Source organism: Chaetomium fimeti (assembly GCF_033439085.1).
Source record: "Chaetomium fimeti strain CBS 168.71 chromosome Unknown B0H64scaffold_1, whole genome shotgun sequence".
Classification (NCBI taxonomy): Eukaryota; Fungi; Ascomycota; class Sordariomycetes; order Sordariales; family Chaetomiaceae; genus Chaetomium; species Chaetomium fimeti.
The window spans coordinates 2,246,000-2,264,958 of record NW_026944329.1 but is presented as its reverse complement, the minus strand read 5'-3'; the positions used below and the strand labels follow the sequence as shown (position 1 = coordinate 2,264,958).

At 57.7% G+C, this 18,959-nt stretch overlaps 10 protein-coding genes across 10 annotated transcripts; 5 read left to right on the top strand and 5 right to left on the bottom strand.

Moving 5' to 3' along the window:
- Nucleotides 1-1,900: 1,900 nt before the first annotated feature.
- On the bottom strand, nucleotides 1,901-2,966 carry B0H64DRAFT_16644 (uncharacterized protein). The gene has a single exon (XM_062798687.1). It carries the CDS (start codon nucleotides 2,785-2,787, stop codon nucleotides 2,164-2,166), a length of 624 nt encoding a protein of 207 aa, XP_062664016.1. The 5' UTR covers nucleotides 2,788-2,966; the 3' UTR covers nucleotides 1,901-2,163.
- Nucleotides 2,869-3,205, bottom strand: B0H64DRAFT_437665 (uncharacterized protein; the record flags this gene model as incomplete). Its single annotated transcript, XM_062806277.1, has 2 exons — nucleotides 2,869-3,014; nucleotides 3,070-3,205. 2 exons carry the CDS (start codon nucleotides 3,203-3,205, stop codon nucleotides 2,869-2,871), a joined length of 282 nt encoding a protein of 93 aa, XP_062664015.1.
- A 332-nt stretch (nucleotides 3,206-3,537) lies between these two features.
- B0H64DRAFT_16683 (uncharacterized protein) lies at nucleotides 3,538-4,620 on the top strand. Its single transcript, XM_062798693.1, has 2 exons — nucleotides 3,538-3,874; nucleotides 3,941-4,620. Exons 1-2 carry the CDS (start codon nucleotides 3,702-3,704, stop codon nucleotides 4,599-4,601), a joined length of 834 nt encoding a protein of 277 aa, XP_062664014.1. The 5' UTR covers nucleotides 3,538-3,701; the 3' UTR covers nucleotides 4,602-4,620.
- B0H64DRAFT_16696 (cytosolic Fe-S cluster assembly factor NAR1) lies at nucleotides 4,620-6,831 on the bottom strand. The gene has a single exon (XM_062798698.1). The coding sequence runs from the start codon at nucleotides 6,427-6,429 to the stop codon at nucleotides 4,639-4,641; it is 1,791 nt and encodes a 596-aa protein (XP_062664013.1). The 5' UTR covers nucleotides 6,430-6,831; the 3' UTR covers nucleotides 4,620-4,638.
- Nucleotide 6,832: 1 nt separating this feature from the next.
- On the top strand, nucleotides 6,833-8,173 carry B0H64DRAFT_16763 (uncharacterized protein). Its single transcript, XM_062798713.1, has 3 exons — nucleotides 6,833-7,221; nucleotides 7,283-7,532; nucleotides 7,637-8,173. Exons 1-3 carry the CDS (start codon nucleotides 7,216-7,218, stop codon nucleotides 7,948-7,950), a joined length of 570 nt encoding a protein of 189 aa, XP_062664012.1. The 5' UTR covers nucleotides 6,833-7,215; the 3' UTR covers nucleotides 7,951-8,173.
- A 223-nt stretch (nucleotides 8,174-8,396) lies between these two features.
- B0H64DRAFT_437661 (uncharacterized protein) lies at nucleotides 8,397-9,497 on the bottom strand (the record flags this gene model as incomplete). Its single annotated transcript, XM_062806276.1, has 2 exons — nucleotides 8,397-8,932; nucleotides 8,993-9,497. The coding sequence occupies 2 exons, from the start codon at nucleotides 9,495-9,497 to the stop codon at nucleotides 8,397-8,399; spliced, it is 1,041 nt and encodes a 346-aa protein (XP_062664011.1).
- A 482-nt stretch (nucleotides 9,498-9,979) lies between these two features.
- On the top strand, nucleotides 9,980-11,807 carry B0H64DRAFT_381035 (uncharacterized protein). Its single transcript, XM_062802776.1, has 2 exons — nucleotides 9,980-10,309; nucleotides 10,380-11,807. The coding sequence occupies exons 1-2, from the start codon at nucleotides 10,115-10,117 to the stop codon at nucleotides 11,442-11,444; spliced, it is 1,260 nt and encodes a 419-aa protein (XP_062664010.1). The 5' UTR covers nucleotides 9,980-10,114; the 3' UTR covers nucleotides 11,445-11,807.
- Nucleotides 11,808-13,044, top strand: B0H64DRAFT_381034 (uncharacterized protein). Its single transcript, XM_062802775.1, has one exon. It carries the CDS (start codon nucleotides 12,096-12,098, stop codon nucleotides 12,690-12,692), a length of 597 nt encoding a protein of 198 aa, XP_062664009.1. The 5' UTR covers nucleotides 11,808-12,095; the 3' UTR covers nucleotides 12,693-13,044.
- A 750-nt stretch (nucleotides 13,045-13,794) lies between these two features.
- On the top strand, nucleotides 13,795-15,537 carry B0H64DRAFT_448783 (glycoside hydrolase family 18 protein; the record flags this gene model as incomplete). The annotated part of the gene is made up of 4 exons (XM_062807059.1): nucleotides 13,795-14,245; nucleotides 14,295-14,393; nucleotides 14,443-14,681; nucleotides 14,738-15,537. The coding sequence occupies exons 1-4, from the start codon at nucleotides 13,899-13,901 to the stop codon at nucleotides 15,535-15,537; spliced, it is 1,485 nt and encodes a 494-aa protein (XP_062664008.1). The 5' UTR covers nucleotides 13,795-13,898.
- Nucleotides 15,538-16,728: 1,191 nt separating this feature from the next.
- B0H64DRAFT_437658 (uncharacterized protein) lies at nucleotides 16,729-18,588 on the bottom strand (the record flags this gene model as incomplete). The annotated part of the gene is made up of 2 exons (XM_062806275.1): nucleotides 16,729-17,811; nucleotides 17,866-18,588. The coding sequence occupies 2 exons, from the start codon at nucleotides 18,586-18,588 to the stop codon at nucleotides 16,729-16,731; spliced, it is 1,806 nt and encodes a 601-aa protein (XP_062664007.1).
- Between the last annotated feature and the right edge of the window lie 371 nt (nucleotides 18,589-18,959).

Genomic DNA, 18,959 nt, shown 5'->3' with positions numbered 1-18,959 from the left:
GGTATGGAGAAAAGCAAGGCAATAAATAACCAGGCAGTAACCAGGCATTTCAAAACAAAAGTGGCAGAAGTAGTGCGGAAGAACTCCATGTGCTGGGGGCCTAATGTGAAATGCGGATGATGGATGGGATGCGGGGTGGGCATCTTGGAGAGAACAAGAACCAACATACCTCGACATCATGGCTTGTGTCGCCCTCCGCAAGAGGTCCTGTTGTCCACCGGCCGGAACATCTGCGACGGGGCCTGACATTTTGCCTTCTGGGTTGCTCAGTCGAAGCAAACGCCAGGCGCGGGGTCGTCTGTTGGTCGTCGGTAGTCGGTCGTTCGGCGAAGTTGGGCAAACAACGGCTAGGATGCCGATTTAATGGTTGTGCTTGATTATTGGATGGTGTTGGAAGACAAGAATATAGAAAGTGGGCAAAATAGTTGGCGGAGCTGGCAGGAAGAGATATGTTGCCGCCCGCGACTCAGAGCCGATTAAGAGTCGGGCCGTGTGATTACGAAATTTGGCGGTTGGGGTTGGGTTTGCATTTGATGCGGGACCAGTTGGAGGACAAGGCGCTGTGGTTTTAAGTCGGCAGGCCTGCGCCCGAGATCCAATGTTGAGGCTACCCACCGAGCTTCCTGACGCACCTACCAGGGCACTTACGATTCGATTCGTATGTGCTAAGATAACTATGGTGGGGTTCAGGCGCCCAAGAGTGGATGATGCTTGGCTGTGCCGAGACCTCCCGAGACTGGTGGGTCAACAAAAATGAGGATGTTGGATCGTCCGAACCTCAGTGACTCGGTGAGGGCCTCCGAAACCCTATTTTGGTTTTTGTTCTTTGTTCCCGCGTCTAGTAAAGGTCAAGTTTCGAGAAACAGTTGCTAATATGTCGGTTGGCCGCCATGCGTAGCGAGGACACAATCTTGTAGGTAAATAAGTGCCTAGTTAACTAAATTCCCAGCAGGTTTCGGCCTCTTGTGTAGGTCGGGTTCCTTTCGAGGTCTTGCGTCGGGTGCCCGACCTCACCGTTGGGCTCGGTCAGCTCACACCGCAGCCCGAGGCGAGCACAGACCTGTGGATTTTGAGCAAGGGCGTCATGAAGGGAGGCGAGTTGAACAGATGAAATGATCAAATTACCATTGCAGAGAGGTCCGACATCTCTCGAGATAATTTCGGAACTCGATGTCGTCTACCAACCAGCCGCCTCCATCTATGCTATTTTTAAATCACGAGGGCTGCCGCCATCCAGAACGCCGGGTCAACAGTGTTGGTGGCCCAGCTTGGCCTGTTCTCAGGCCAAGCCTGGATTGACAAAAGGCCACTCAGGCCTGCTTGAAACATGCACAGGATAAGTTGATCCATCCTGCAGTCCATCGCTTTTTGCGCATGTCCCAAGTCACGAAATCCATGACCAGCGTCTGAACGTTGTGTGACGGTGGCATGCTCGAAACGGAAATATGGGGCTTCGAGTGGGTCGATGTGCTGGTCTCTGCGACCAAGGGACTTCACTCGCTCATTTTCCCTCCTTCAACCGCACGCTCTCATGCTGCACATGGCTCCGAGTCCAGCGTGCGTCGAAGTGGCATTGGATGGTGGCAACTCTGCAACTGACCGGATCTAGACAAGCCCGTGGCTCTCCGATGGCCTAGAACGCCTGGTCGCTCCAAGCTGGTACCAAGCAACGCATTCATTTTCTCATTCCTTCCCTCATTCGAGGATTCAGGCGATTGGCGTCTGGAGGCTTGGTTGGACGACCCCGCCTCAACGGATCAAGGAAGCCCTTCCCCGTCGAGCCCGTTTTGCCTCAACATCTCGTGAATCCTCGGTCAACTTTCAGCCTCCCGGGAAATGCCACTCCGTACCGAAAGCTCCGCGTCCCACGTCGCACACGATGGCCTGGCTGGGACTAGTGCCGCCTTGGTCCCCGTAGATAATCGCACATCACCGGCGACACATGGCCAACACAACCGGCACGTATCTCAGAGACGTGTCGAGATTGACTCTCAACCTCACCGGCCAACGCGACCAATTCTGTCCCTGGGGCTCGGCCCGTCCCAGCAACCAGCGCAATTACGGCTTACACGACTGCGCCAACAGCTTGCCGGCGTATGCTGACATATTGCTTGCTTGCGGGCGGGGACTGGCCGGTTCTGGTTTACACAACATCAAGCTCGCTTAGGAGGTTTCCGAGGGAAACCACGATCTTGTTATCCCGGACGCATTCTCGTGGCACCATTGGGCCGTGTCTGTCCGTTGCCACCGGCTTCCTATCTGTAAATGGCTCGGCGTGTAAGCTTCCCGTAATGCCAAGTACTGGGACTGAGGAGATGCACTCGTCTCTGCCTTGATGTCCACACAGGTGACACGAGCCGAGCGATGTGCACGAACTTTGGGGAACTGTGCCAGCCACTCTTGTGCGAGAAAAATGGACGGGCGCGCCATACACACCATGTCGTGTGGTTGTCTGGACGCCGTATTTCGAGTGAGGGCGAGAAGTCGGCGCCCCGGGCGGGAGTGGCGCATTACATTGGGTCCTCCCGGCGGGATCAGCGTCAGCTCAGCTTCCGGACCGGCTCTCCAAGCTGACTGGCAGGGGTACGATGCAACCAGCCCCAAGGGAGATGGAGGTTGCGCATCATGTGATTTGATTCGGTGTCTCAGCCCATCTCCCTTCCCTGGGAGGGAATAACTAGAGCAAGAACTCGATGAACTGAGAAGGGAGAGACAACGTAAATAATGCACACTTTCATTAGTTAAACTCCATGCCCAACCGGGCCAATGTCCTATCGCCATATCCATACTGTTATACTAACTACCTCGTTATATCGTAATTCATAACCAGGCCACCTCGGACCAAACCATCCATCAACGTCCCATGTCTCAAGTAGCAGCGCTAGCTGCGCGAGCAACACCGGCCTTGACCTGAGCAATCAACTCTTGCAGCTTGCTCTCCAGTTCAGGGTCGGTTCCCTTCGGATACTGCCTCTGGTGAGGTGACCGAGGGGCGAGAGGGTCGGGGTAATCCGCTTCGAAGTTTGTTAATATCCTCACTATGTTCTGTAGTAGCACCGAGAGACTTACCGGAGCTGAAGCGTTGGCCCTGGAGCCGGACCTTGTGCGCCTCGTAGTCGTCACTGTACTTCTTGTTGTTCCAGGCCCATGGCTTTACGTAATTGGCGTGTTGGCCCGGGTCCGACATGAGATCGTCTGAGTTCATCTTGTCGCCTTGTGTTGGATAGGAGCTGAACCGATGCCGCTTCAACTACCTCGCTAATGTCAGTTGAGAACCCACGCACGGGCATAACCACGATGGAACTCGGTTATGGCATATGAGGTAGCTAGGCTTGTTACCTTTTCAACGACACAATATGTGATCTTCGTTCGGGCTGTGCGGTTTTATGACTGTTAGTTGTTTGGATGGTTTGCGTGTAAAGTTTGCAACCAAACGCAACTAAACGAGAGCTCCCCAGTGACGACCTCAATGTGGTAATCACTGAACCCCGACACTGACCCCAGAGGCAGATCATGGTCCGTGCGGCTTCGAGAACAGTGAAAGGTGGAGACCGAATCCCAACTTCACGAATCCATCAACCGAGACAACCTGGAATGGAAGTTAGTGGTGTGTGTGTGTCACTCCACTACCGTTTCTCCAGACAACAGCCAACAAAGTCACGAAACCATAATACCAGTAAAGGCCGCAATTAACTATCACAATGGGAAAGGGCACCAAAATCCCAGACGCCTGGGATGACGATGACTGGGAGGCCCAAGCCGACCGCGCAGCAAGGGAGGACTCGCCCGTGTCAGAGCCCCAACAAGCGCCCATGACACGCGCTGAACGCCTGGCCAAGCACGACGAGGAGCAGCGCAGGCTATGGGAGTCAGCGTATGTCGCAAACCCTAACTAGCCAGCTCACATCAACCCGCTAAGGGCCTCTAACCCTGTGTGTAGAGAGACCCCCAATGAGGCGCCTTTTCTACCCCCGACGAACAATCCAGTGCCCCTCACTACGACCTTCAAGCCGGCCGTCAAAGTCCTGAGCCGCAAGCCTGCCCCCCAGGTAATCGCCAGGCGCGACCCAGTTACTGGCCTCGAACAATTGACAATACAAGACGACGAGGAAGACGAGACCGAGAAGAAGAAGCAGGAGACGCCCGAGGAGATACGAAAACGTCAGCAGCGCGATTTGGAAGAAAAGCAGAAACGGTACGAACAGGCCCGAGCCAAGATCTTTGGCGACTCGGATCCTTCGTCCGGCCAGTCCACGCCGCGCACCGGCACCCCGCCGTCGGGAGGAGGAGAGGGCCGGCAGAACCACAGGGGACGAGGCAGGGGGCGCGGCGGTAGGGGCCGCGACCATGATAACGGGCGGCAGGACAGGAGGCAACCGAGTTCGCAACAATCTGGCGGCACGAGGGAACTTTTCGATCCCGGATATTCGCCGAAGCCGGGCTTCAATATCCACAAGCGCGGCGACGGCTCCGCCCAGCCTGGGAACCGATCAAGCACACCGCGCGAGGAGGATCAAATTATACGCTCACCGAGGGGCCCAGATGGGAGCGGTAGAGGTGGTTTTGGTTTCGCCAGACGTGGTGGTGGTGAACAAAGTTGAAATTATCTATCGGTACGCTACGATAACGACGACGCGGTTACCACCCGCCACCGATTTTACCAGCTAGCTGGACCACCCGTTCAGTGTCGCTGACGGGCTTGCCGACGTCGCTCACGACCTCGCGATAACTCGTGTACACCAGTCTATCTAACTGTATGCCCGTGATGTCCGCCCAATGCGCTAGGGTATCTCGAATATGCGAAGGAGAAATGCCAGCAATAAGCTCCGCCGAGTGGTCGTCACCCGCACCGTGTGCAGGATCTGGCTCATCGCCGGAAAAGTACGCCTCGTCGACTTCGGCCTGCCAGGCCTTTTGCTCGTCCGGCCCGGGCTTCTCGCCGAAGTTCTTGCGATCAACGATGACTTGGTCGTCGACCTTGATTTGGCCACCGCCGTTGGTGCAACCTCCGGGGCACGCCATGACTTCAACATAGGCGTGTTCCAAGGGGCCTGGCCTGCCAGTCGGCCTACGTGCACTACCAAATGGCTTCCCGCCCGGCATGCGGGATGCCTTTGCCGGCTTCAGCTTTCGGACAAGGTTTTGGATGTTGCGGAAGCCATAGTAGCGCGCCGCCCTAAAGACGGTTTCGCCGGAGGAACCGAGGACGACGGCATACTCGACGACGTCAGCATTCCTGCCGCGCGTCATCTGGATCTGCGAGCCGGCGTGCCTCGACTGAACGTCGTGGAGGATGTAATGCAGATTACCTCCTGATGTGCCCCCATCCCGGAGCTGCTTGCGCCGTTGCGCCGGAAACAAAAACCGATGGATGGCCGGGTCTGGAAATGCAGGTTGCTGCACGGGAGCGGACTTGGCCAAGTCAAAGAAATCTGCCCCCCTCGACGCGGCGAGCATGAGGATCTCCTTGCTTGTGATGACGCAGTCCACGTCCCTGACACCCCTCCCCGGTGTCCCCGCGCCTCCCCACACCGCATCCGTCAACTCCTCCCGGCTCGCCTCCAGCTTCTTATCGAAACACGGCATCACGGCCAGGTGCCATATCCTGTCCGGCGCAATTCCCAGCACACGGCTGAGCGTCGTCTTGAGCAGCGTGCCCATCAGCGCCTGTGGCGACTTGACCCGCGACAAATGCGGCAGCACGTACGGGTGCGTCTTCTCCGCATAGCAGACCCACCCGGGACAGGAGGACGTAAGGATAGGCGACGCGGGCTTATCCGAGCCCCGATGGGATCCGCCGCCCAAAACCTCGTCCGACCCGAGCACGAGACACGCCTCCCGCGCCGTGTTGGTGTCCACCGTCCACGCGAACCCGTTCCCGTGCTTCCCTCCCCCCGCCAACCCGCCCGGGCCCATCAGGAGCTGCTCGACCATCCACCCGGCCTGCTGCTCCGTCACGGCGCCCCCGCAGGCCGCGGCGAGGCTGGCTCTGGTCTGGGGCGAGACGCTGGCGACGAAGAGCTTGGCGTCGGGGTTCTCCAGCCCGGACACCGCCGCCGCCGCCTTTCCATCGCTGCCTCGTACCACCCGCAGCCCCGGCGCGGCGTCCAGCACCGAGAGCACTTCGTTGTGGCTCTGCAGACTGACCAGAACGGCCTCGGCCGAGGTCACGCAGCCCGAGCAGGCGAGGCAGTCGGTGAGGGAGATCTGGGCCGGCGCCGCGCCCGCTGCCGTCCCGTTGGGCGAGGCGGCGGTGGCGGTGGGCTGTTGTTGGCCGTCGAGGATGACTTCGAATTCGAGGGATTGTTGCGACGGTTGTTGCTGTTCGGGGCCGAGTTGGGTCGTCGGGAGCGTCTCGATCGGCTTGATGCAGGCGACGCCGGGGGAGATGAAGTCGTTGAGGTCGTCGGCGGAGAGGATGGCCGACATGGTGGGCGAACTGACTGTGGGCGAGTGTGCGGGTGGGCGTTCGCCCTAGGTGGTGTCGAAAGGTTGACTGACTGACTGGTGATGGGAGCCGCGGGCGCAAACTCGGTCAGTGCGTGTTGAGGGAACCCCGCGGTTGACGCGCTTTTGAGACAAACCCGTCGGAGTAGTAACTATCTGTAGCCTGTGATAAGGCTTTGCGGTGAATTTGACACGGATAGATAACAAGAAAAATCCCGTGGGGGTATTTTGTAATTTCGCGGTCTTTTCGCCGGAGATGTACAATTTGAGGTGACTGCTTTGAAATGCCGTTGCGCCTTTGCGGCATCGGCTGGTGGCGGTTTCGGTGCCCCGCAAGCTGCAAGGTTCCAGGCCCGCCGTTTTCCGAGGCATGTGCCAATCAGGGTGTTGGTATTTGAGGTTCCCGTTTCTTAGTTCTGAACTTTCAAATCGAACTTAGTAGGTAGTTGGGAAATTTCATGATTTTTTCTTCCGTTTTAACTACCTATGTATTTCTTGCTATCTCCTTCAACTTCTTGCCTTTTGCCCTTCTGTCTTGAGTCCAATGTGGCAGTTAAGACGAGTGCCAATGCTTACATAACGTCCTGGACTCACCGCTTACCCCTGCAATGACGTCGTATCAAAGAGAGTTGTTTCCGCATGCGAAGGTCTCATCACAACTTGGGAGCTGAATTGAAGGTCAAGATTGAAAGACAAGTAGTGGCCAAGGGCGCGGTTCTGAAACTACCTGCCCCTCGCATATTCTCTTAGCCTTTTATGTAGCGCACCATGGATGTAAGTCACCCCCCACACCTATCCCATTCCTCCTCCGCTTTCTCTAATCTAACCTCGACAGTCGGTATCAACCTACAGCGTCGCCAGCCTCGCCTGGCTCACCACCCAAGCCGTCCCCCTCATAATCTGGCCCTCCCTGATCAGCACCCTCCTCCAAGTCGACGGCCCGGCTCAAGGGGGGGAGTACTGCGCCGCCTATAGCTCCCTCGAGCAGTACTTCTCCCGCTCCCTTGGCCTCGCCCAGCTCGCCCTCGGCAGCCTGCTGCTCATCCTCTCGGGCGCCCTCCCGCTCGACTCAACCGCCGGCCAAGGTTTGTGCCCCAACCACCCCAACACCACCCAACCCCCCTCACCCTTCCTTACTGTGCAGGGCAACCAACTAACCCCCTCCCCCCCCCCGCCCCCTACCCGGCAGCCCCGGATCCATCCGCCCCAACCGGCACCGCCTCGGCGGCGGTGCTAGTGACGTCCCTCTACCACGCGGCGACGGCGTCGTACTCGTGGGCGCGCTACCACCGGCGGGGCACGGGCGGCCAGCTGGCCTACCTGCTCGGGTGCGTGGGGAGCAGCGCGCTGGCGGTCTTTGGGCTGTGGGTGCTCATGTTCGCGGGCGACGCGAAGCGGCGGGTGAGCCGGCGGACGGGCGCCGATAAGAGCACGAGCGGGTGGCCGTTCCGCAACGCCGAGGCGGATAAGAAGAAGATGAAGAAGGGGGCGCGGGCGCAGTGATTAGATGGTGGTGGTGTGGTGGCTTGAGGTGTGTGTTGTCAGCGTGGTGGGCGGAGAGGCGGGTTGTGAAGGAATCTATGTTTTTTGATAACTATGTGTTGTGTTGGGCAATAATGAGTTGTCCTTGCGTCTATCGAAGGATATTAACAAGCGCTTGATTTTGTAGGCGGCGAAAGGGGGCACACTCGCGCCCTCGTCGTCGCCCCACAGCAGCGCTCCCACCTGGCCATGCTATATCGAAAGACTGTCCATTCGCGCCTCGCCATATGGCGGAGAGCGATGTCTCTCACCATCAATGCCTTGTCAAGTGCCCTTCCCATTCCCAAACTCCCACCAAAAACCACAACGCCCCCTATAACAAGGTTTAAGAACCGCTTCCGGCCGCAGCCTGTCAAGCCCATTATTCGGAGTTGACAAATTAACCGCATTGACAACACCCAGAGTTCTCAGACATCAATTGCAGTCGGCTCCTTCGAATCCGCCGCCATCACCGCGTCACCATCGTCCGGCGTCGCAAGCACCACCTGACGCCGAGTCCGCCATGTTTGCTCGCTGTCCACTACCTGATCCAGCAGCACCTCCTTCTCAACCCACTCTTGCTTGTACAGCTCCTCCCACTGCTTGCACTCGGCGCGCAGCTGCTCGCCCTCCTCCTCGGCCCACTTCACCTGCAGCCGGCAGAGCTTCATAAGCCGCTCGAGCGGCATCTTGATCTCGTCGGAAGCGAACCCCTGGTCTTCGGTCAAGGGGGTGAACATGTCGCTTGAGGACTCGTCACCCGCGCTGCCGTCGTCGACGGCATCGTCATGGCCGGCGGCATGGGATTGTGGGGTTTTGATGATGATCTTTAGATTCTTGGACTTGCCCGTCGCGGCTTGCATGCTCTTGGGAACCGGGTCGGAGGGCCGGAGCGCTTCGGTTTCGTGCACGGTGCGCATGTGTTTGGCGAGAGCGTCGGAGCGGGTGAATGCGCGATCGCATTCTAAGGGCGCTGAGGTTAGTCGACTGGCAGAAGCAAAGAGGAAGCTCCGCGTAAACGTACCGGGCAGGTAGCAGTAGAATGGTTTCTCCCTCGTATGGCTCCTCATGTGGGCCTTCAGGGCGTATCCGCTGGCGTGCGGCATGCTCTTCCTCGAGCAACCAACCCACTCACAAGTATACTTCTTTTGTCTGCTCTCAATGTGGTCGTTGTGTATGTGCTCGACGAGCTTGTCCATGTTGCCCATCTCCCCGGTCCTGCACCCTTCCCACGCGCAAACGGTGATCTGCTCCTGGAAGTCATCTTCGTCTTGTCGCGCATTGATTGGCGAGCTGGGGACGTCGCCATCGGTGTCGGAAGATACGTCCGACATTCCCTCGAGCGGGTCGGGGCCTGCCTCGGGCTCCGGCGCCACGGCCGAGGGCGTGTTCGAACGGGCGGTGATCTTGAGGCGCTTGGGTGGTGGGCCGTCGTCCATAACCTCGGTGACCTCGTCGGGAAACTCGTCCTCGGAGGAAGACATTGATGATAGTGGTGAGTCGTCCATCGGGGAATCTGGCCTTGCCATTGTGACAAACGGTGTGAGAAGAATTGAAGATGGGGAATTCAATAGGGCGTGAGAATTCGATGCAAGATCAACAGCTTTGTCTTAGATGTATTCACGTTGTGTTGGAGTTTTGGAGTGTTAAAAAGGCGGAATACGGTTGGTAAAATACGTCTGCGTTGATTGGGGTTAAGGATTTTACACCTGATTTGGGCATTCGACACCTCGGGGATGAATTGGGGGAGGATTTGATAACATTTGGGAGATCGCGGATTTCGCAAACACCCATTCGTCCCTTCCAACCTGAGCGCTCGCGCCGCGGAGAGCGGCATGCTTCTCCCGCCGCGCCTAGACCGACCGGGGGTGGTTCAGCTTTCACCGCCCTGCAAGTGGTGGACAACTGACGCCAGCTGTGGGTTCAATGAACCGGGTTTGCAAGGGATTGCCACCTTTCAGCCCCCAGCGCCAGGCTGCAGGTCTTTCTGTTTACCCCTCCCCCACCATAACAATAAATTACCTTCTGAAGACTAGACTTGCGCCCCGTCCTGCAGCACCCAACTTCGTCTCCTGCAAACCAACACGACTTGTGCAACTCCGGGTATATCGGCGACTACGCCTACATATTAGTTTACTGTCACCAAATGGCACCCTCTACCAAGATTTTCTCCCTTGAGGGGAGGGGCCTGAAGCTGGACACGGCCGAGGACCTCGAGCCTCACATTGCCGATCTTCGCGCCACGGCCGATATCGAGGAAGTGCGCATTCTCGGTAACACGCTCGGCGTCGGCGCATGCAAATTGCTCGGCGAAGTTCTGGGGACGAAGAAGACGTTGCGTGTAAGTCAAGTTCAGGCGCGATAACCCCGCCATGGCGCGTTGCAGCCCGCTGACAATCCCCCCCTCCCAGGTTGCCAACCTCGCTGACATCTTCACCGGCCGCCTCCTCAACGAAATCCCCGAAGCGCTTTCCTTCCTCCTTAACTCGATCCTCAACCTCCCGAACCTCAACACCATCAATCTCAACGATAACGCCTTCGGCCTGAACACCCAAGCGCCCCTGGTCGCATTCCTGGCTGCGCACGTGCCCCTCCAGCACCTCTACCTCAACAACAACGGTCTCGGCCCGCACGCCGGAATCTTGATCGCCGATGCGCTCTCGGAACTGCATGGCAAGAAAGAGGAGGCACGCAAGAATGGTCAGCAAGTCCCCAACCTCGACACAGTCATCTGTGGTCGCAACCGGCTCGAAAACGGCAGCATGGCGGCATGGGCCAAGGCGTTTAAGCTACACAACAAGGTCAAGGAGATCAAGATGGTCCAGAACGGTATCCGTCAGGAGGGTATCTCGCATCTGTTGAGCGAGGGCCTGCGCCATACCTCGCAGCTCGAGGTGCTCGACCTGCAAGACAACACATTCACCCTCCTAGGTGCCAGGGCGCTGGCGGCAGTCGCGCCTGGCTGGGCTGAGCTGATTGAGCTGGGCATCGGCGACTCGCTGCTCGGCGCAAAGGGCGGTGTGCTCCTAGCCAAGTCGCTTGGGAAGGGGAAGAACACAAAGCTCCAGATCCTGCGACTTCAGTACAACGAGATCACTGCGCCCGGCGTCAAGGCGTTGGCCGAGGCCGCGGAGGCGCTGCCGGTTCTCAAGAAGCTGGAGCTCAACGGCAACAAGTTCACCGAGGACGACGAGTCAATTATTGCGCTGCAAGACCTCTTCGAGGCGCGCAAGGAGAAGCAAGCCGGTGATATCGTCATCGAGGATGACTGGGGCCTCGATAGCTTGAGCGACCTGGAAGAGGAGTCCGAGGGCGAGGAAGAGGAGGAAGAGGAGGAGGAAGAAGACGTCGAGGCTGAGGATAAGGCTGAGAAGTTCATCAAGGAGGCCAAGGAGGCGCACGCGGAGCCAGTTGCCCAACAAAAGGACAAGGAGGTCGATGCGCTGGCTGAGAAGTTGGGCAAGGCGGCAATCTAAAGACCATGGCCACTAGAGCAGATGGATGGTGTCTTCACGGCCGCCTCAGGAATACAGACGATACCCAACACCACTTGGTAAACAGGAGTTTGACAGACGGCTATAGAGTACGAGTATTGCGTTGGATGGCGAGTATGACCGCCATAACTTAAGCAGCGATGCAAATATCACATCAGTCAGACTAACGTAGGTGATACTGCATTGCGAAACTGTGGGCTGTTCTACAATGGTCGGGTCTTTCATGGCTTTCCGGAAACGGACTGTTAACTGGTCTGTGGAGTGGCTGTGGTAGCAATCGGAATCACACCACCACCAATGTCTCCTGAGCCGAGCTCACCACTTCTAGGTATCGCTACCGCAAACACAATAAATAACCTTGACGAGCAATTACATGGAGGTCACACCATATTAACGTGTCGAGTCCTTTAAAAGCAGTGCTTTTTGCGTTCTACAAATACCTAAGCCGCTCCCCAAGCCCCTCTTCCAACCACGACAGACCAGACGAACCACTACATCATCATTCCGTCATCCACAAAGCAAGCACAACCACAACCACCGCAGCTAAGCAGTCCATCACCCAACTCACCCCAAAACAACAACCAACACTATCACAACCATCCATCAACCCCATACCAACCAACAAGTCCAACAATGCCCCACTGGCCGCGCCTCGAAGCAACAGACTCCATAATCGAAGTCCTCTGGGACGTCGCCCTCCTCGTCTTCGCCATCCGCCTCGCCCTCATCTACGCCGCACTGACCTTCGCCGCCTCCTCCATCCTCTTCACCCTCTTCTTCCTCGCCTTCTCCCAAACCCTCCCTTCCTCCGACAACACCAACATCACCACCAACACGTACACTACCACCGACACCAACCCCTTCACAACCCACCCCCACGCCGCCCCGCTGCTCGCCCTCGCCGCGGCAGCGTCTTCAGCCCACGCCGTCATCCGGCGCTACGACATCCCGCGCGTGCTGGCCTTCCGGCTGGCGGTGGGGGTCGGTGCCGGCGTGGTAGTGGGGGCGCTGGCAGGGTTGGTATGGTTGGTGGAGTGTGAGGTGCTTGGGGGCAGGGAGGGTATGGCGGTGTTGGTGGGGGAGGTGCTGGGGGGGTGGAAGAATGCGGTGGGGGTGCTGGGTGGGTTGGTGTTGATGCCGGTTGCGATGATGGGGTGGGGGAGGTGGGGTGAAAAGGGGGTGGGTGTGGTGAGGAGGAGGAGGGGGGAGGGTGAGAAAGGGGGGAGGTGAGTTTTGTGTGTTGTGATTTGTTGTTGTTGTTTGTTTGTGGTGGTGGTTGGGTAGGTGGCTAATCTATTCCGTGCTGTGTAGGGCGGTTGACAACATTGGGGAGAAGACTGTGATGGGGAGCTCTGACTTGTGAATAGGACGGACGGGGATGAAGGAGGGTACTGGGAGATTGTAATTGGGGTGTGGATGTGAGGCTTTGGTGATGGGATCAACGGGCTGCGTAGACTGTGTTAATCCGGCCTATCTAAGGCTAAGTAATTGTACGGATGAAGGAGGTGTATTCGGGGTTCAAGGATTCAAATATGTATACCTAATGACACGAAGAATGGATAATCTCTATGAAGTATTCAGACAGGTTCCATGAATGTGGGGGTGTTGTTCGTAGCCCCTTGCAGCTGCATTGCAGTGCCGAAGGTTAGTGGATTCCACTATAAATTAGCATCATGCAACCACTACCGGGCTTCTGGTCAGTGATCGTCAACACCAACAACGCAACGTAAATCTCCCGAACGCCAGTGTTGATCCGATCGACGCCGTCACCGCATGGGTAATGGCCCGCTCCCTGGCTAAAGAGAGAGAGAGAGACGTGATGGAGTCCACAACATACCTATTATCGACAGACAAAAGAACCCCCAAGGCGGACGCAATCCCAAATGGCCAACTGATTCATCCCGATGATGAAAGCAATCAAAATGTGGTATATCCGGATGTTCGATGGCAATGCGGCTGAACTCCTCCCGTCATGTCCCGTCTGTCATCTACACAGCATCTCGAACCCGTGTACTGCTGGCCGGTTCCCGTTCTTCCATGCGTCTTCTCTCAACATTCCGCACCTCCTAGAGAGTTCCAGCCGGGACTCGTCCATGTGTCTGTCAACCTCAGGCTAAAGATTGGCGATATTGACTATCCCTTTGCCTTCCAGGCATGTGCCGAAAGATGGTTTGGACGATTCATACTTCACGTCGAAAGTCCTCACGGGTTGGGGGAGGTTTCATGAGAATATGCCACCGACCTTCCATTCCATCGCTGGCACCGTGTCTGAGGTTGGAGAGCTGGGTCGTCATACCAAGTGTTTTTCATTCCTTACTTATTACACTGGCACGTTGAGTTGTGGTAGCTTCTTATAACTCACCCCTCCGGCTCTGACTTCGTTGCCCAGTCTCCTTACTGTCATTACCCCAGACTTTCTCTACCCCTAAAGACAATATGTTGTCTTCATTTTTATTTCTTGTCGCTCCTTTAGCGTTCTCCTCGACCGCTTCGGCCCTTCCAAAGAGTGTTGGTCTCGGCCCTGGTGAGAATGCCGAGGTACAATGTCAGGGGGCGACTGTGACGAAGACGCTCTGGCTGCCGGCACCGTCAAACTCGCCGAGTCCCCAAGGGGAAGAGCGGACAGTTGTTGAGAAAGCAGCTTCATCCAGCGCTTCGGCCATCCCGTTGCCTAGCACCAACCAGACCATTGCTGCACCTGCAAACGGGACCGCTCCGTTCAGTAACACAACCATCAAGAGCACACCTTCAGGATACCGCAATGCCCTGTACTTCACAAACTGGTTCGTTATGTGTTTAGCATGTTCGAAGCTGGCAGACTAACCGTCTCAGGGGCATTTACGGAGCCAATTACCAACCCGAACAACTTCCGGGCGACAAGATCACCCACGTCCTCTATGCTTTTGCTGACATCGCGCCTGATGGAGAAGTGTGAGTAGGCAAAGGCTGTTACCATAAAGCACTGGCTCACACAAGACAGGAAATCGTCGGACTCTTACTCGGACCTTGAGAAACACTACCCCACGGATTCATGGAACGACCAGGGGCAAAACGCATACGGCTGTGTCAAGCAACTGTACATGCTGAAGAAGAAACACCGGCACATGAAAACCCTCCTCTCCATCGGGGGCTGGACCTACTCCCCCAAGTTCGCCCCAGTCGCCGCTACCGAGGCGGGAAGGCAAAAGTTCTGTAATTCTGCTCTCACCCTTATGAAAGGTAAGACCACCGCTTCCCTCTTCCATTACCAAGCACCACCACTTACACATCCACAGACTGGGGTTTCGACGGCCTCGACATCGACTGGGAATACCCGACCAGCGCCTCTCAAGCCCAAGACTACGTCGACCTCCTCAAAACCTGCCGCTCCACCCTCAACACCTACGCCGCGGCCCACGCACCGGGGCACCACTTCCTGCTCACCATCGCGGCGCCCGCCGGCCCCCAGAACTACAATACCATGCACCTCGAAGCCATGGACGCCCACCTCGACGCCTGGCACATCATGGCCTACGACTACGCCGGCTCGTGGGACGCCACGACCGGCCACCAGTCCAACCTCTTCCCCAGCACCGCCAACCCGCAGGCCACCAAGTTCAGCACCGACCGCGCCGTGGCCGACTACGTCGCGCGCGGCATCCCCGCCCGCAAGCTGGTCCTCGGCCTGCCGCTGTACGGCCGCGCGTTTGAGGCCACCACGGGGCTGGGCCGCCCCTACGCCGGTGTCGGCTCGGGGTCGTCGCAGGCGGGTGTCTGGCTGTTCCGTGACCTGCCGCGGCCGGGCGCGGTGGAGCGCTGGGATGAGGAGGCGCAGGCGAGTTATAGCTTTGATGATAGCACGGGCGTGCTGGTGTCGTATGATACGTTGGCGAGTGGGAGGCGGAAGGCGGAGTATTTGGTTGAGAAGGGACTGGGTGGGGCGGTGTTTTGGGAGGCGAGTGGTGACCGGGCTGGGGAGGGGAGCTTGGTGGGTGCGGTGGCGGCGGAGATGGGCGGGTTGGAGAGGGAGGAGAATTGGTTGAGCTATCCGGAGAGTCGGTATGACAATATTCGGATGGGGGTTCCGGGGCAGTGAGGGGTGGGTGGGATAGGAATCAGGGGTAAGGGGGGGGTTGGTGATGGGTTTGGACTGCGATTGGATTTTGCTCTTTTCTTGGGCTACTTGTTCAAGATGGTTGAGTTTAACGGCTCAATAACTCTCGGGGGTATTTTATTGCCCGTGATGTTTACTTCAAGACTATCAGTGGGTTGGTGTGTTTGGGCACTTGCATTTTGGATACACGACGCCGCAATAGATCTCCTGTTTTACAATCAAAATTGTGTCATAAATCACATTCCTGCCATGCTAACTCGATCTTTTGTTTATGTTGGTATTTCGTCGAGTGTCTCAGACACCGGGTATGCAAGACTGTGATCTGAAACCTCCGATACAAGACATTCCTGGATTGCCAGAAATTTCAATGCTGTTGGCAGGGAGATTCACATCGAACGGAAAGGGCAAGTTCGGACATATGTTGGAATGTGCTTTGTCACGTTGCTCCCTTCTATCACCAACCTTGTTTTACGACTGGTTTGGTTTCTCATGATATTACGAAGCACTCGCCGCCCTCCCACTGCCTTCCGCCATCGCGGTTCTAGCGCAGGATGCTAGCTCGATTCCTCACCTTGAATTAGCCAAGCTAACAACCGGCGGAACAAGTGACACGCATGAAAGGGTGTCACTATTTTTGGGAATGTATATTGAGGGACTTAAAGCCTTCGTGAACCCGCGTTTTCCCGCGAAACTCTTCAGGTTTCGGATCCGCGGGACGGCAGTTCGCCGAAGCCATGGCACGAGGCGGGGATACACCATCTGCTGTGATGACTACTGAATAGAGTGAGCCTGTTAGTTCTCAAATAAGTTTTACATTAACATCTTCGAATTAACTCGGGGCCGTTCGGGAGGATGGTATCACCTGTCGGATACCATTTCGAACTTTGGCTTGCTCTTGGAGATCTAGAAGTAGGTATCCGAACTACAGAGTTACAGGCCGCCAGAAACCTGGTCTTCGTCATCGTTGTGCGCATAACCGTGAACAAAACACCCGTAGCTTCTCTCATGTCCGTGATTCTAGGTCATCACCCAGCCAGCCAGCCGCGGGCCTGCACGAGCCGTCAACACCCAAGAAGTAAAAAAAAAACACTGCCAGCAGCACGGCACAGCCCAAAAAGAAGACCATTAACCCACCAACCCACCCCCTATTCACCACCGATCAATCCTACCAGTTTACATCACCAAAACCCCCACCACACCCACCATCCCCCCCACAACAGCCCACAACACACTCCTCACCCCCTCCGCCCCCGAGCCCCCCGTGACACCATCCACAGCATCCCCCGCAACACCCGCATCCTCCGCCCCACCAGCAGCATCACCCGTCTGCGCGGCCGCCACGGGGGTGACCAGCGTGCTCGTGACGCCGTTGGTGACGGTCGTCAGGGTCGTCAGCATCGACGAGGCATCCACATCCGCATCCACATCCGCATCCGCATCCGCGCCCGCACCCGTGCCAGGGGTCGAGCTGGGGACGGCCGTAACGAGGGTCTCGGCGGCGTCGCCGGTGGCGGTGGCGTCGGGGCTGTTGGGCAGGGGCTGGAGGGAGTTGTTGCCGTCGTCGCTGCTGGTGTCGCCGTTGCTGTTGCCGTTGTTGTCGAGGCCGGGGAGGGGCTGCAGGCTGGGGGAGGCGTTGTCGCCGCCCTCGGTGTCGGTGCCAGTGCCGGTGTTGGTGTCAGTGCCGGCGCCGGAGTCGGAGCCAGTTTCTGTGCCGGTGTTGGTGTCAGTGCCGGTGTTGGTGTCAGTGCCGGTGTCGGTGTCAGTGCCGGTTCCAGTGCCGGCTGTGCTGTTGGTGAGGCCGGGTAGGGGTTGGAGCACGCCGGCTCCGGATTCAGAGCCGGTGTCGGTTCCGGCCCCAGTCCCAGTTCCTACACCACCACTGGGGAGCGGGGTGAGGCTGTTGCTTGTACCGTTGGCGAAAACGAAGCCTTGGGTGGGCGCGGCGAAAGAGGAGGGGCCGGTGGCCTGATCTGCGGCTGAGTCGGCGGAGGGGTCCGCGACGATGGGGACGAAGGAACCGACGGCTGCCGCCGCGGTGGTGGCCGAGTCCACGGCGTTGGCTGCCGAGCTGTCAACACCGGGGGCCGAGCTAGCTGCGATAGGGGTGAAGGAGGCGGGGGCGGCGCCGGCAGCTGAGGTTTCCACCACGGCGGATGTGAGCGCCTCGGCGGCACCCGCTGCTGTAGTTGCTCCACCCACGACTTGGGTAAACGACCCAATAACCTGGGCAGCGTCTGACGTGGCACTGTCATCAACCTAGAAGAGGTTAGCAAGAGTCACAAATCTTTAAAAACCACGGAGCAGACCTACAGAAGTGTCAACACCCGGGGTCGGGATCGGTGCCACAGCCGCAGGTGCTCCTGTATCGAGGCCAGGGGGCTGCTGCAACCCTCCCGCTGGACTCTCCGTTACGACCACAGCCGGCTGTGATTCCACTTGTGTTGGAGCTATCACCTCCGTAGAGTCTCCTACGGCGGGAGGAGCAACGGCGTCTCCACCACCCAGTCCAGGCAACGGTAGGAGTGAAGCGGGAGCATCGTTTCCTTGCAAACCCGGGGGTTGTCTCAGTCCAGAAGCTGCTGCCGCCTCGTTAGCTTCGGCGGCGGCGGATGCAGCAGCAGCAGCACTCGACTGTTGGGCCGCTAGGGCCTCGGGGGGTATCGGGGTGGCTGCTGGTGCGGCGTTTGCGACGGTTTGTATGCGTACAACCCCATTGTCGTCACCATCCCCGTTCCCTGGCCCACCGTTGCCCGGTCCGCCGTTGCCCGGTCCGCCGTTGCCCGGTCCGCCGTTGCCCGGTCCGCCGTTGCCCGGTCCGCCGTTGCCTGGTCCGCCGTTTCCAGGTCCACCATTTCCAGGTCCACCATTTCCAGATCCCCCATTTCCAGGTCCGTTGTTTCCAGGTCCGTCATTGCCCGGCTCGCCGTTGCCCAAGCCGGGGGTCTCGTTATTGCCTCGCTGAGGAACTGCAACCACGTCTCGAGCCGCAGTAGCGAGGAGGACCGCCACCAAGGCCCTGGTGGAGAAATACATCTTGGTTGTTGAGGCACTCGGGGTTGGTGTGTAGGTATTAAACCAGGCCGAAGCTGGTGTGTTCAAGAACACAGCAAGAACGAGGTGTAAAGAACGTAGAGAATAATAACACTGACCTGCAGTCACGAAGTGAATTACAAAGAAAGAAGAGACGAAGTGAACACCACAGAAAAACAGACGACTGAAGCGCAGAGGACAGAGGAGGAGAGAGGGCAAGATGATATTCGGGTATAGGGGAAAATATATGGCGGCAGGAACTTCTTACAGGATCCGCGACACAGGAGTCTAAAGCATCACGACTCGATGCCGTGGTCCCGGCTCATTGCTTTCATGTTTGCCACGGAAGTACATACCCTGACAGACACCAACAA